Source organism: Dendrobates tinctorius, unplaced genomic scaffold (genome assembly GCF_039654945.1).
Source record: "Dendrobates tinctorius isolate UK_male_01 unplaced genomic scaffold, ASM3965494v1 ptg000015l, whole genome shotgun sequence".
In the NCBI taxonomy this organism is placed as follows: domain Eukaryota; kingdom Metazoa; phylum Chordata; class Amphibia; order Anura; family Dendrobatidae; genus Dendrobates; species Dendrobates tinctorius.
The window spans coordinates 54671317-54686827 of record NW_027361683.1 but is presented as its reverse complement, the minus strand read 5'-3'; the positions used below and the strand labels follow the sequence as shown (position 1 = coordinate 54686827).

The 15511-nt window shown below is 47.6% G+C and overlaps 1 protein-coding gene across 10 annotated transcripts in view; it reads right to left on the bottom strand.

The window, feature by feature from the left end:
- Positions 1-15511, bottom strand: part of PUM1 (pumilio RNA binding family member 1) — a 224883-nt gene that overhangs the window by 71298 nt on the left and 138074 nt on the right. For all 10 annotated transcript variants that reach the window (XM_073564452.1, XM_073564444.1, XM_073564418.1 and 7 more), the window contains exons 12-16: positions 12183-12326; positions 11627-11911; positions 11282-11518; positions 478-745; positions 55-184 (exon numbers count right to left, since the gene is read on the bottom strand). In XM_073564452.1, coding sequence (XP_073420553.1) covers positions 55-184; positions 478-745; positions 11282-11518; positions 11627-11911; positions 12183-12326 — 1064 coding nt within the window. The remainder of the gene's footprint in view (positions 1-54; positions 185-477; positions 746-11281; positions 11519-11626; positions 11912-12182; positions 12327-15511) is intronic.

Sequence of the window (15511 nt, the reverse complement as noted above, 5' to 3'; positions counted from 1 at the left end):
ACACAACATTGATTAGTAAAAACACCTATTTAATGTGAGATACGAAGTACCAACCTCGAAAAATTTCTGTATGACGTAGTTCCCAAACACATCAACCATCAGTTGATAAGCTGCCTGCAAGATCTCATTGAACACCAATTGCCTTTCCGCTGGGGTTGCTCGTTCAAGTTTCAGTTGTATGAACCTGATGGAAAGCAAAACATGAAGCGTTCAGATCTCTAGCTCCACCGCTTCTCAGACAAATGATGGGTGATAAATGTATGATTGCTGGGGATCCAACAACTAGGAACTCAACCGATTAAAAGAATGAACCACCCCATTTACAAAGGGAACACAGGACCCACCTTCTCTTAGTGAGAGGTCCAACAGTCAGACCACCAGCAACTATACATTTATCACCTGACCTGCGGCGAGGTGACAAATGTTGTTTGCTGGATGGCTGGATTGCTGGAAGACACTAAAGCTTTTCTGAATTACCTTGATCCATGCTGGTCCTGGGAAAACTCCATAATATGACCTGCTATTTCTCTCAGTTGTAGGTTGGGATAGCGGTTGTTCCGGAAGTCTTCTAGTAACCTGCTTCTACCTGATGGCATCACATCAGACATGCCATATCGGAGTCGGGAAGATGGAAAGAGCGTGCTACTCGGGCTAAACAAACTCGATGCACTGCTTGCACTGCGGTACTTTGCCTCAGCTCCTGGTGCAGCAGATATGTAGCGCCCACTACCATTAGTCAGGCCTCCTTTAAAAACAAGAAATATTACTTTGCAAGGACCTTGATAAATGTAGTGGAATTATAAAGTGGAAAGCTTCAGCTCACTGGATCTAAACACGCTAACATTACCATGGTCAAACATCAGGACATGATGGCTGAATGTGTAAATATGTCCTATCACCAAACAACTAAAATGCTCTTTAGTAAAAGGATTCAAAATGCGATAAAGCACGCAGGGGTGAGCAATCACTTTCATACATCCAGCTATAGAAGTTGTGTTGTATGGAGCCTTAAGTGCTGCTAGTGATCCATGGAAAAAAAAAAAAATTAAATAAAAGCAAGCAAGCAACCCCATCAGCTGCACCTAACGGTCCATTTACATGGACTGGTCGGAGGCGCCATACGACTGCTGATCGGTAAACTTACCATTCGGTATTGATTTAAATGGCTGCTTACACAAACAGAAGAAATTAAACCATGACCACTGAGCGATCTATTCTAGATTGCTCAGTGCATACAGGCAGCCATGCTCCTTTGCAGTGTGCGAAGCCTATATACACAGGACGATGAACTGCCGACAACAATGATCTTTTGCTCTGCCCAAAAGATCATTTCACGCAATGAACGAGCACTTTGCTCCACCAGCAGCCTATTTACATGGCAAGTTACTGTATTTGGTGGTTTATAAGACGCACCGGATTATAATACGCACCCCAAATTTTGAGGAGAAATAGAATTTTTTTTTTTTTTGTTAAATAAAATGGTGGTGCTTCTTACAATCCATGCGTCTTATTGCTTACTGGGGGTGGTGGCTGCGTTGAAGTGGGGAGGGTCACAGGATCGTTGCTGGTGAAATGGGGTGATGCTGCGGACCCCAGACTGGGAGAAAGGGGTGTTAGGATTGCGACACTGCAGGTGTTCAGTGGTTCGGGGACTCCGCCGACATTTTGTGAAAGCCTGGGACCCCCGCACTTACATAGTTTACATTGAGGTAGACTTCGGGAAAAAGGCCGCTGGGGCAGCGCGTGCGCAGATGGAGAACATAGCGCTGAGCGCTCCATCTGTACATGTGCTGCCCCCGGCACCTCAATGTAAACCATGGAAGTGCGGGGGTCCCGGGCTTTCACAAAATGTCAGCGGAGACCCTGCAGCACCGAAAACCCGCAGTGTCACGCCTCCAAACACCCCCTCATCCCAGCCCGCAGCAATGCACCACTCTTGCCTCCTGCAGCAGAGACCCTGCTCCACCGCAGCCGGTAAGGTATATTTGAATTATAAGACGCACCCCCATTTCGTCCCCCAAAATTTTTTTTTGGGGAAAGTGCATCTTATAAAGTACGGTAATTGTGAAACAAATGTTTATAACAAGGCCATTTCACGATCATCTTGGAGTGCAAATGCAGCTTAATCCATTACTGACAACCAATATGGCATTAAACTGATCTGAGATATAACTAAATACCATCTCCCAACAGGTGATAATGCAGCAGCTGTCAGCTCTACACTGCAGCAGGTACCCTGCTGTATCAGTTGCGCTGGGTGTTGGCACCAATCTTGGCAGTTTAACCCCTCAGAAGCTGCTCATTATCGACTACATCATCTAGATGTTTAACAGTGCATGGGCTTCCACTTTAACCCTATAGGCTCCCTGAGATCATGATTATGTGGTCCTGATGGTTGCCAAGGCAATTCACTGTCAAATAGCAGCCTTAGCGTTTGCCGGCTATAGTGACCGGTTCAGAAATTAGCGACATTTAAGTGCTAAAAATAACATTTTTCTTTCCGGTCATTAATTACATTAAATCCTGAAAAGCACCTTAAGGGTTAATTAACTACCCGACAGCAGTTTTAACTATGTTGAGGGGTGTCATTTTTTAAAAGTTTTGAGGGTTTTCCAATATGCAGGTTCCCCCCAAAAGTCACTTCAAAATTTAATAGCTCAATAAAAAAAAACCAGGATTTTTGGGGTTGCTTACCGTAAAATCTGTTGCCTTCATTGGGGGACACAGAGACCATGGGTGTATGCTGCTGCCACCAGGAGGCTGACACTATGCACAAAAAAAAAGGTTAGCTCCTCCTCCGCAGTGCACACCCCACCGACCGGCAGGGAATTCCTCAGTTAGTGAGAAAGCAGTAGGAGAAGTAACAGAATAGATTGAAAACAGAACAAACAACTCAACTGTAACCAATCAACCAAAGTAAGAACAGGAGTTGTAGAACATGGGGGGGTGCGGTGTCCCCCAATGAAGGCTCCGAGAAACAGATTTTACGGTAAGCAACCCAAAAATCCTGTTTTCTCGTTCGCCTTATTGGGGGACACAGAGACCATGGGACGTCCCAAAGCAGTCCCTGGGGTGGGAAACAAACTTCCATCAGGCCAGTGGACTCACCACCGCTGCCTGCAGGATCCTTCTACCTAGGCTGGCGTCCGCCGAAGCGTAGGTGTGGACCTTGTAGAATTTCACAAACGTGTGAACCGAAGACCAGGTTGCAACTTTACAAAGCTGCAGCGCGGAGGCTCTGTGGCGTACCGCCCAGGAAGCACCCACTGCCCGGTTAGAGTGCGCTCTGATCCCCGGAGGGGCCACTCGATGCTTGACCCGGTAGGCCTCCAAAATTGCCGCTCTGATCCAGCGAGCAATAGTAGCTTTGGAAGCTGGGTGACCTTTCTGCGCCCCATCTGGAATGACGAAAAGAGAGTGTCTTTGGCAAGGAAGTTATCCTAGACAGACTCTCATCGCCCTGACCAGATCCAGTTTGTTCAGGGACCGCTCCCGAGGGCGAGTTGGACTCGGACAGAAGGACGGCAGAACAATATCCTCATTGAGGTGAAAGGAGGACACCACCTTCGGAAGAAAAGAGGGCGGAGGCCGCAGAACTACCTTGTCCTGGTGAAGTACCAAGAAAGGAGAGCGGCAAGAAAGAGCCGCCAATTCCGACACGCGCCGGATGGAAGTGATGGCCACCAGAAAAGCTACCTTCCAAGAAAGGAGAGAAAGGGAAACATCCCTGAGAGATTCAAAAGGAGAACCTTGCAGAACCTCAAGAACCAGATTAACATCCCATGGATCCACAGGCGCTCGATACGGAGGAGCCGTGTGAGCCACGCCCTGATGAAAGGTTTTGACCTGAGGGCGGGAGGCCAACGTCTTTTGAAATAAAATGGACAGCGCCGAAACTTGACCCTTCAAGGAACTGAGCAAGCCCCGCATCCAGCCCTGCCTGAAGAAACGCCAGAACGGAAGGGAGCGAAAAGCACATGTGCACGATGTTATTGGCCTCACACCAAGTGAAATAGGCCTTCCAAGTACGTTAGTAAATTTTGGTAGATGATGGCTTCCTGGCTCGGATCATGGTATGAATTACTCGACCGGAGAATCCTGCTTGTTTCAAAACCTCGGTCTCAACAGCCACGCCGTTAAATTGAGCGGCCGAGAATTGGGGTGGCAAATCGGGCCTTGAGACAGCAGATCTGCCCTGTCTGGAAGCTTCCAGGGGGCGTCCGCGAGAAGGTTGACAATGTCCGCGAACCAAGACCTTCTGGGCCAATTCGGGGCGATGAGAATGACTGGAATTCCTTCTGCTTTGATCTTCTTCAACAGCTTGGGAAGAAGAGGCAGGGGAGGAAACAGGTAGGGGAGCTCGAACTGCGACCAAGGAATGGCCAGAGCGTCGGCGCCCACTGCGAGAGGGTCTCGAGCCCTGGATACAAACTGTGGGACTTTCCTGTCGAGGCGAGAAGCTAGCAGATCTACGTCCGGGGTTCCCCAACGACGGCAGAGCTGAAGAAATACCTCCGGATGTAGGGACCACTCTCCTGCCGCGAGACCCTCGCGGCTGAGAAAATCGGCGGCCCAGTTGTCTACGCCGGAAATGTGTACCGCGGAGATTGTCGGTACCGAAATCTCTGCCCACCGAAGGATCTTGGACACTTCTGCCAGGGTATCTCTAGGACGTTGATCGACAGAGCAGATTCCTGAGTCGACCAACGACCCTGAACAGTGTGATTGCGGAATACTGCACCCCAGCCGAGGAGGCTGGCATTCGTTGTTACAATATGCCAGTGAACGGGAAGAAAAGACCGCCCCAAGAGGATGAGAGGTGACGTCAACCACCAGTTGAGTGACGGCTTGATCCGGCCTGAAAGACGAACAGGGCGATCCAGGGACAGGGTGACCTGTTCCACTTCGACAGAATGGCGTGTTGGAGAGGTCTGGCGTGAAATTGGGCAAAGGGAAATGCCTCTATCGCCGCCACCATCTTTCCCAGGACCCTCATGGTTGTTCGGAGGGACGAAAATCATGTGGTCTGCAGTGATCGTACATCCTGCCGCAGGGAGAGAATCTTCTCTTGAGGGAGAAAGACCCTTGACCGACGAGTGTCGAACAGGAGGCCCAGAAACACAAGACGTTGAGTAGGAACCAGACAGGACTTTTTCTTGTTGACGATCCACCCGAAATTGGAAAGAGTGTCTAGGACGATCGTCAAACTTAGGCGTGCCTGTTGGAAAGAGGGAGCTTTGATCAGAATATCGTCGAGGTACGGAAAAAAGAACGAGACCTCTGATCCTCAACAAGGCCATCAACGCAGCCACGATCTTCGTGAAGACTCTGGGAGCGGTGGCGAGACCGAAGGGCAGCGCGACGAACTGGTAATGTTCCTGGCGAACCGCAAAACGCAGGAACTTCTGATGTCCGGAGAATATGGGAACATGTAGATAGGCATCTTGGATGTCTATTGAACACATGAATTCCTGCTCCTCCATCGAAGCGATTACCGAACGAACCAACTCCATCCGGAAGTGGCGAAGGCGGACTCTCTTGTTGAGCAGCTTGAGATCCAAGATGGGTCGGACCGCCCCGTCTCTTTTCGGCACGACAAATAGGTTTGAATAAAACCCTGTAAACCGCTCCGCTTCGGGAACGGGCACAATCACCCCAGAACTGAGGAGAGAGTCGATTGCCGTAAAGAACCCCGGGATCAAAGCTGGATCTTTCGGAGGACGGGATTCGAAGAAATGATCCCGTGGAAGAGAGACAAACTCTATCTTGTATCCTGACGATACAACCTCCCTGACCCAAGCGTCCTCCACTGAGGCCAGCCAGACGTCCTTGAAGAACAGGAGTCGACCTCCCAATTGGAAGGGACCCTCGGGAGTCCGAGGATAGTCATGCTGATGTGGACCGTCCAGATCTGGGTCTGGATGGTCTGCTCTGCGAAGAGTGGGAGCGCCAGGAGGGAGTGGGTCTGAAGGAAACTTTCTTCCTATCTTGGCGTGCCTACGGTCTTTGTTGGCTGGAGGAGGTATCCGCCGTATTGAAACGGCGGTAAGCCCGAAAGGGTTGAAACTGAAGCCTTAGAGGAGGTCTGCGAGGCTTGGACTGAGGCAGGAGAGAACTCGTGCCTCCGGTGGCGTCCTTAATAATCTGGTCCAATTGGAAACCAAAAAGGCGCACTCCCTGAAAAGGCAGATTAGTAAGAGACTTTTTAGAAGACAAGTCCGCCTGCCAGGCCTTGAGCCAAATTGTACGTCGGATTGCCACTACGTTGCTTGACGCCTGAACTGCGCAGGATGTCGCATCCAAAGAAGCAGAAAGCAGATAATCCCCCCCGCATGGGAAATCTGATTGGCGAGATCGGCCAATCGATCTGGTTGTGCTTTCTCTAGGATGCCCTGACAAAGATCCTCTGCCCAAGTAGCTATGGCCTTTGCTGCCCAGGATGAAGCAAAGATTGGGCATACCGCCGTCGAAGCTGCTCCGAAGGCAGACTTCGCTAGGGATTCTATAATCCTATCATTAGAATCCTTTAGAGACGCCACGCCTGAAAGCGGGAGAACCGTGTTATTAGAAAGCCTGGACACGGGCGGATCGACCAAGGGAGAGGCAGACCAGTTGTCCGTGAGCTCTTTAGCAAACGGGTACAGAACGCCGAGACGCTTTCCTCTTTGAAAGCGTCTGGTCAGATCTTCTCTTTCCCTGGTAAAAATCTTTCCAAACTCGGAATGCAGAGGGAATGCCCTGGAGGGTGTTTCCTCCCGTCTGAACGAAACCTCCTGATCTGAGGATTTCGCAGGGGAGTCCGCAATGTCGAAGGTATGATGGATCGCTGCAATGAGGTTCTGTACAGTAACCCTCATGTTCGCATCCTGGTCCGAATCCAGCTCTAAGATCCCCTCAGATGACCTGTCCGAGAGCGCCTCACCTGACTCGGGAGAGGAGGCCCGGGAGGGAGGCTGACGAGAAGGACTATGTGGTGACATGGGGCGAGGAAAGGATTCCGGCTGGAGATCCTGCCTGGGTCTTTTGCGACTAGCGCTGGCCGACTCAGATGGAACCTCTTGAGGCCTGCTGGACCCTGTAGAGGTGTCCAGGGGCAACTTATCCAGAACGGCTACTAGGGACTGAGACACCCTGGTGAGGTCTGCCACTGACTGTGATAGAGACGAAGCCCAGCCGGGCATGGGGGTTCACTCTCACCTGGGGCCCTAGATGGCTCCTGGGCGGCATCAGGTTGAATTGGATTGCTACAGTCCAGGCATAGGGAAGTGGACTGACCTGAGGGAAGTTTGCGATTGCAAGAAGAGCATGCAAAGAACTTGACTAGAGTGCAGGAGGGAGCCGCAGGGCGGTTACGGTCAGATTTGGAGTTAGACATAGTGAAACCTGAGGTAATGCCAGAAAGTTGGGGGACAGGAGGCAGAGGAAGGTGTCAGTCTGCACAGCAGAGCCTACTCACGGTCCAGTGTCCTGTAGATGCTTCCAGCAAACGCTTGCTGAGTCCCCCAATGCTGCACCACTCGTTTGGATCTGCGGAGCCCACGATGGGGAAGAAGACGGAGTCCGGCTGACAGGCAGAAAAAATGGCGGCCGCCTGAGAAAAGCCGGGTAGAAAAGCGTGCGCTTCCTTGACCAGACAGGGAGAAGGAAGGGGCGGGCTGACCACAGTAAGGATGAGGAAGATGGCGCCGCCCGCTGCCTATAGGCAGTCTAGGGGGCTGAACACCGCCCCTGGAGCGCAGAGCCCGAGGAAGAGAGCGGTGGGCGGGCTTAGAACTGGCGGAGAGAAGTCCGTCTGAGGAAGAAGGCGGGGTGGCGTGGCCGCGACGCCGAAGTAGGCCCAAACTGAAGCCGGGGCCTGTAGTAGATGCGGCGGCCGCCGTGAAGCGCGGGGCGGCGCGGACGGCGATCGCTCCTCAATGGAGCCATGACTAGCCCGGCTGCTAACCATCGCTGAAATAAGTGCAGCCGGGGAGGATGATGGAGGCCTGACTGCAGCCCGGCTGCTGAAATGAGATAAGTGCAGCCGGGGAATTCAGGGAAAGGAAGAGGCTGCTGTGGGCTCAGGGTCCTATACTTACCCTCTAGTCCTGCCGCTGTTCAGTGTCTTCTGGTACCTGTGGAGAGAGAGGTACCTCTATCATCCAGCCGAAGGATGTCCGCGTCTCTTCCGGACCGACAGGCTCTGGTGGGCGAGTGGGTGGGAGACGGGGGACCAGTTGGATCGCCTGACACGCGTCCGTGCTCAGGCTCTTGGTCCTTCCATGGAGACCTATGAGGCAGTTCACGCTGTACTCCTAGCCTCCTTGTGGGACTACAGATGTGACCGTTCACACTGTATCCCTCCGCAAAACCTGAAAAGAAAACGACGCACACTGAGGTAGATATGGGTCTAATGAAAGACCCGTGTCCACCTCCTACTGACACTAAGCTAAACTGAGGAATTCCCTGCCGGTCGGTGGGGTGTACACTGCGGAGGAGGAGCTAACCTTTTTTTGTGCATAGTGTCAGCCTCCTAGTGGCAGCAGCATACACCCATGGTCTCTGTGTCCCCCAATAAGGCGAACGAGAAATAAGTTTGTTAAATTTCCTTGTAAAAAATGAAAAAAGTTACTGCTACAATTTTAAAGTTTCTAACAAAATAAAACATTTAACAGATGGTGCTGATGAAGCAGACATCAGAGAAATGTTAATTATCTTGTGTAGTATGACTATAAAGGATTAAATATTTAATTATATTCAAAGTTTGAAAATTGCTAAATCTAGACATTTTTATAAATAAACGCAAAACACATTGACCTAAATTTCCCATTATCATTACATATAATGTGTCTCAAAAAAAAAGCAACCACAAAATCACTGGGCTATGTGGAAATATTCCAGAATTGTCGCCACAAAGCAGATAAGGCACATCCATTAAACCAACCAACCTTCTGCTGCACATTGTATGCAGGTGGGTCTCTTGTTTTGGAGAAGTAGTTAGAATAATATGATATAGGAATTCATTTGCAAACATACAGCTACAATAGTAAGATAAACATCCAAATACTGTAAACATTTTAAACCCTTAACGACTGCCGATATGTGTTAATGGCAGCAGTTAAATGTACTTGTGCCTCAGCAACGCTTTTTAACAGCGCTGAAAAATAAGTGTACAGCGCCCCCCAGTCTCGGAATTTCTCCGGGGTCTCCGCTTATAGGAAATAGGCCGCCCCTTCACCACCTGTTACCTGTGGTGTCCCTGCAACCCCCCCGTGAAGTACGCCGGCCGGCACCCGACAACAATAGGACATTTTTCCTATTGGTTCATTTTGATCACTGTGATAAACAGTGAGCAAAATAAATAAATAAAAAATAGTAAATCAAACCCCTCTTTATCACCCCCTTAGTTAGGTATAAATAATAGGTATAAATAATAAAATTAAAATAATGTATTTATAATGTATTTCCATTTTTCCATTAGGGTTAGTGTTGGGCTAAAGTTAAGGTTGGGCTAAAGTTAGGGTTATGTGGTTATGGTTGGGATTAGGGTTAGGGGTGTGTTAGGGTTATGTTTGTGGTTAGAGTTATGGTTGGTATTAGGGTTAGAAGTGTGTTTGGGTTAGGGTTGGAGTTAGAATTGGGGGAGTTTACACTGTTTAGGTACATCAGGGGGTCTTCAAATGCGACATAGCGCCCAAATTGGCTCCAGCCAATTTTGCGTTCAAAAAGTCATATGGTGCTCCATCCCTTCGGAGCCCTGCCATGCACCCAAACAGTGGCTTTTCCCTACATATGGGGTATCGGCAGACTCAGTAGAAATTGCACAACAAATGGTGTGGTCCATTTTCTCCTGATACCTTTGTGAAAATAAAAAAAATTGGTTCCAAAGTAAATTTTTTACGAAAAAAGTAAAATGTTCATTTTTTCCTTCCACATTGTTTTAGTACTCGGGAAGCACCTGAAGGGTTGTTAAACTTCTTGAATGTGGTTTTGAGCCCCTTGAGGGGTTCAGTTTTTAGAATGGTGTCACTTTTGGTTATTTTCTGTTATAATGACCTTGAAAACTCACTTCAAATGTGAGGTGGTCCCTAAAAAAATGTTTTTGTAAGTTTTATTGGAAAAATGAGAAATCGCTGGTCAACTTTTAATGCTTATAACGTCCTAACAAAAAAAAAAAAAAAGGCTGCTTCCAAAATTGTGCTCAAGTAAATTAGACATGTGGGAAAAGATATTTATTAACTAATTTGTGTGACACCACTCTCTAATTTAAGTGTACAAAAATTAAATGTTTGAAAATAACAAAATTTTCAACATTTGTGCCAAATTTCCTTTTTTCCATAAATAAACGCAAGCTATATCGAATACATTTTACCACTAACATAATGTACAATATCTCACGAAAAAACAATCTCAAAATCAGTGGGATAGGTTGAAGCGTCCAAGACATATAATCTCATACACTGACAGTGGTCAGAATTGTAAAAATTGGCTTGGTCATTAAGTACCAAACTGGCTCTGTCACTAAGGGGTTAAACAACTTATGTGCTACCAAGATACAAAGGAAAAAAAATAAGTCCTCTGCCACAGCCAAATCTTTATGGCCATCGTTGAGCACCTATTAGTCGCATTCAATTCAAGGCAGCTGCTTTCCTGTACACTTCTTTGGGGAAAATGGCTACCTCCTGGGGATGCTTGTCCTATGAGACAAGGTTTTGTAAAAGGAAATCATACAGCACTGATGGCTCAAATTTATTCTTGTTTTGTGATAGTTTCTTCTTTTTAAAAGAAAGCAAAAGTGGATCTATAGTGTTAAAGCCCCCAAAACTGTAATAATATAAATGAGCTGCAGACTTTCAAACAATCATAACACCTCCAAATTTACCGTATATTACAATACATGGGCACATCATACCCTGCAGATGCCAGCTGTTCTATAAAGATGGCATTTGCATGTAACAGCTTACTCTAATCAATGCTGTTTAATCATTTTAATTGCACTGTCAATCACAGACAGCACAAGTTAAATGGCTAGAATACTGGTGGGAACATGCAACGGAACCCTAGGGTCCCGATGGGATGGCAGTCAGGGGCCAACTGAAAAACCCCATTGCTGCCTTGTTGGTCTTCCAATGAAGACCTAACAGAGGCCATATGTAGTTTGACAATTTCGCTATATACTGCAGCAAATAATATAAGCAATCAAATAATCACAGGTCTAAGTCCCAAAGAAACTATAAAACAAAAGTGTTTTGTACAATCAAAAAACTAAACTATAAAAGTTAGAAAAACACTAACTTCTTACCAAGATTGAGGCTGGAAGACGACCCATGGGATGATAAGGATGGTGGTGGTGTCTGGGAATGGCTGGGCCCTTGGCTGGCAAGGGGCATACCTACAGGACCAGGAGAAGAGGAAAACCCAAGACCATTGTAGAAACTATGGCCAATTGGATTCAAACTTGTAGAAGTCCTTTTGTATAGGTCAGTGCTCCCAGTAAGAGAATCACGGCGCGATCCACTGCCAGTGTTAGAATTGGTAACTAATGAAAAAAATAAAAAAAGACATGAGTTTAATTTCATCTGCAGTAATTGTGGCAAACTATTTCTCATCTTGTAAGCGTAAAACAAGATGCATCTGTACAGCTTACCTGCTGTCCCAAAGCCACCAAGAGCTGAACTAAGCGTTGCACCTAGAGATCCACTACTACCAAACCCCAACGAACTGTTTGCCGGTTGACCTGAAGTCTGTGAAAACAAGGAGCTGCTTTGGGAATTACTGGTTAGGGAGTTATTGCCATAAAAAGAGCTTGATGCCAGGTTCTGGTTGCCCTGTGGCTGAGGCTGTCCCTGAGGTTGCTGGGAATTCAGCTGGCGAAAGGGTCCATTAGTATTGCCACCTGGTCCGTTGGCAGTGGCAGCTGCTGCTGCAACAGCTAGAGGCACCAAACAAAAAAAAGACCGAAACATTAACTCTATATACAAATATACCCTAATTTCTCTACTTTCTACACAACATCTACATGGATATATTATATTAACTAGCATTGCTGTACAGATCAGACATTACTGGCGCAACCTTTGGGTTTATACTATTTCTGGCATACAAAGAAACCTGGAATATAGAATATCTGACAATATGATTTTAAAAATGAATTCTTAGCTACAAGGCTCGAATTATGTACATTTGCAAGATTTGAGGATTACCTGCTTGAGCTGCTGATGGACTGATTATAACAGGTGCAGGAGCCACCAACCTAACAGGACCTCCAAGTCCATTTCTGGCCCCGGTATTCACAACGAGTGCCCCTGTTTGGTCATAGTATGCAGCTGGAGCAAGTACTGGGTACCCTACAATAAAAAGCACAACCGTTAGAAAGAGACCTATATTAACCCCCCTCCTGACCTTTGACGTACTATCCTGTCGACGGTACCCAGGCCCCTATGCCCATGGACGGGATAGTACGTCATAGCGATTAGCGGTGCTCACGGGGGGAACTCCGCTGATCGCGGCCGGGTGTCAGCTGATTATCACCACTGACACCCGGCACTATGTGTCAGGGGCGGTCGCGGACCGCCCCCCGGCACGTTAACCCCTGGCACACTGCGATCAAACACGATCGCAGTGTACCGGGTGTTTAGGGAAGCATCGGCAGCGAGGGGGCTTCCTCCGTGCTTCCCCGAGACCCCCGCAGCAGCACGATGTGCAGCGCTGCTGCGGGGGCCTCCTTCCCTGTAGGTCCCAGGATCCAATATGGTGGCGGGGACCTTCGGGGGCCTGCAGGGAGGCGTCTTTCTCAGAGAGCAGGCACTGAGAAAGCCTGCAGCAGCGCCTGTCACATCGCTGATATGACAGAGTGCTGTGCAACCTGTCAGATCAGCGATCTGACATATTACAGTGATGTTCCCCCTTGGGACAATGTAATAAAGTTGTTAAAAAATTTTTTTTAGTATCGCTGCATCCGTAACGACCCACCCTATAGAACTGTCCCATTAGTTAACCCCTTTAGCGAACCCCTTAAAAAATAAAAAAAAAAAAAAAGCAAAAAAATAATGCTTTATTATCATACCGCCGAACAAAAAGTGCAATAACGTGCGATCAAAAAGACGGATATAAATAACCATGGTACCACTGAAAATGTCATCTTGTCCCGCTAAAAACGAGCCGCCATACAGTGTCATCAGCGAAAAAATGGAGTTATAGCTCGCAGAATAAAGCGATGCAAAAATTATTTTTTTATATAAAATTGTTTTCATTGCATAAAAGCGCCAAAACACAAAAAAATGACAAATGAGGGATCGCTGTAATCGTACTGACCCGAAGAATAAAACCGCTTTACCAATTTTACCGCACATGGAACGGTGTAAACGCACCAACCAAAAGAAATTCATGAAATGTTGTTTTTTGTTCATTCTGCGTCCCAAAAATCGGAATAAAAAGCTATCAAAAAATGTCACGTACCCGTAAATAGTACCAATAAAAACGTCAACTCGTCCCGCAAAAAATAAGACCTCACATGACTCGGTGGGTCAAAATATGGAAAAATTATAACTCTCAAAATGTGGTGATGCAAAAACTATTTTTACAATAAAAAGTGTCTTTTAGCGTATGACAGCTGCAAAACATAAAAACCCGCTATAAATGGTAAATCAAACCCCCCTTTATCACCCCCTTAGTTAGGGAAAAATAATAAAATTTAAAAAAAAAATGTATTCATTTCCATTTTCCAATTAGGGTTAGGGCTAGGGTTGGAGTTAGAATTGGGGGGTTTCCACTGTTTGGGCACATCAGGTGCTCTCCAAACGCAACATGGCGTCTGATCTCAATTCCAGGCAATTCTGCGTTGAAAAAGTCAAATGGTGCTCCTTCCCTTCCAAGCTCTGCCATGCGCCCAAACAGTGTTTTACCCCAACATATGGGGTATCAGCCTACTCAGGACAAATTGCAAAAGAACTTTTGGGGTCCAATTTCTCCTGTTACCCTTCGGAAAATAAAAAAATTGGGGGCAAAAATATCATTTTTGTGGAAAAAAGGAGATTTTTGTGTACTCACCGTAAAATCTCTTTCTCTTAGCCTCTAATTGGGGGACACAGAACCATGGGTGTTATGCTGCTGTCCACTAGGAGGCGACACTATGCATAATCTGAAAAAGATTAACTTTGGCTCCTCCTCTGCAGTATACACCCCTGGACGGCGTCAGCCTTCTCCAGTTTTGTGCAAAAGCATTAGGAGGAACATAACCAAATAACATAACCATGCCTGTAAGAAGGCTACTATGTACGAGCTCAAAGAACAATATGAGAACTCAACCGTAAACAAATAAGGGCAACAGGGTGGGAGCTGTGTCCCCCAATTAGAGGCTAAGAGAAAGAGATTTTACGGTGAGTACACAAAAATCTCCTTTACTCTGTCGCTTCATTGGGGGACACAGAACCATGGGACGTCCCAAAGCAGTCCCTGGGTGGGAAGCAATGGACGAATATTGTGCTAGCAGGTCCCTAAATTTGGGGCACTGCCGCCTGCAGAACCAGTCTACCCAGGCTCGCATCCGCTGAGAACTGGGTATGAACACTGTAGTGTTTCGTAAATGTGTGTAAGCTAGTCCAAGTGGCCGCCTTACACACTTGTTGTGCCGAAGCCTGATGCCGAATGGCCCATGAGGCCCCTACTGCCCGTGTAGAGTGTGCCGTGATACCGGCCGGAAGAGGGGAACTGTTAAGTCGGTAGGCCTCGTGTATGGTGGACTTGATCCACCTGGCAAGAGTAGCCTTGGAAGCTGGCAGTCCCTTGCGACTACCTTCTGGAAGAATGAAGAGGGAATCAGACTTCCGGAAAGGTGCAGTCCTGGACAAGTAAATCCGCAATGCTCCGACGAGGTCAAACGTATGCAGAGCCTTCTCCACTATGAACCGGAACCGGGCAAAGGGATGGCAGTGAAATCTCCTTATTGAGGTGAAAGTTGGACACAACCTTCGGAAGGAAGGATGGTACCGTGCGGAGAACCACCTTGTCCTGGTGAAAGGCTAGGAAAGGCCGTCTGCAGGAAAGTGCTGACAATTCCGACACTCTGCGTAACGAGGTGATCGCCACTAGAAAAACCACTTTCTGAGACAGAATGGAGAGTGGAACTCCTCCAAGAGGTTCGAAGGGTGGAGCTTGCAATGCTGTCAGGACCGGATTGAGGTCCCACGTATCCAGCGGACGTTTGTAGGGAGGAACCAATCGGAAACTCCCTGGATGAAAGTCCTTACGTGCGGTTTAATAGCAATGCGCTTTTGAAAAAGGACTGAAAGCGCCGACACCTGACTCTTAAGCGAGCCTAAGGATAGCTTGGCATCTAGGCCCGACTGAAGAAAACCTAGTACCTTCGGGAGGGAATAAGGGAGTGGGACTTGTCCATGAGATTCGCACCAAGAAAAGAAAGCTCTCCAGGTACGATAATAGATCTTGGGGGAGGCAGGCTTCCTTGCCCTGATCATAGTTGCAATGACTGCCGGTGAAAAACCTGCCTGGGTTAGAATCCAGGTTTCAAGGG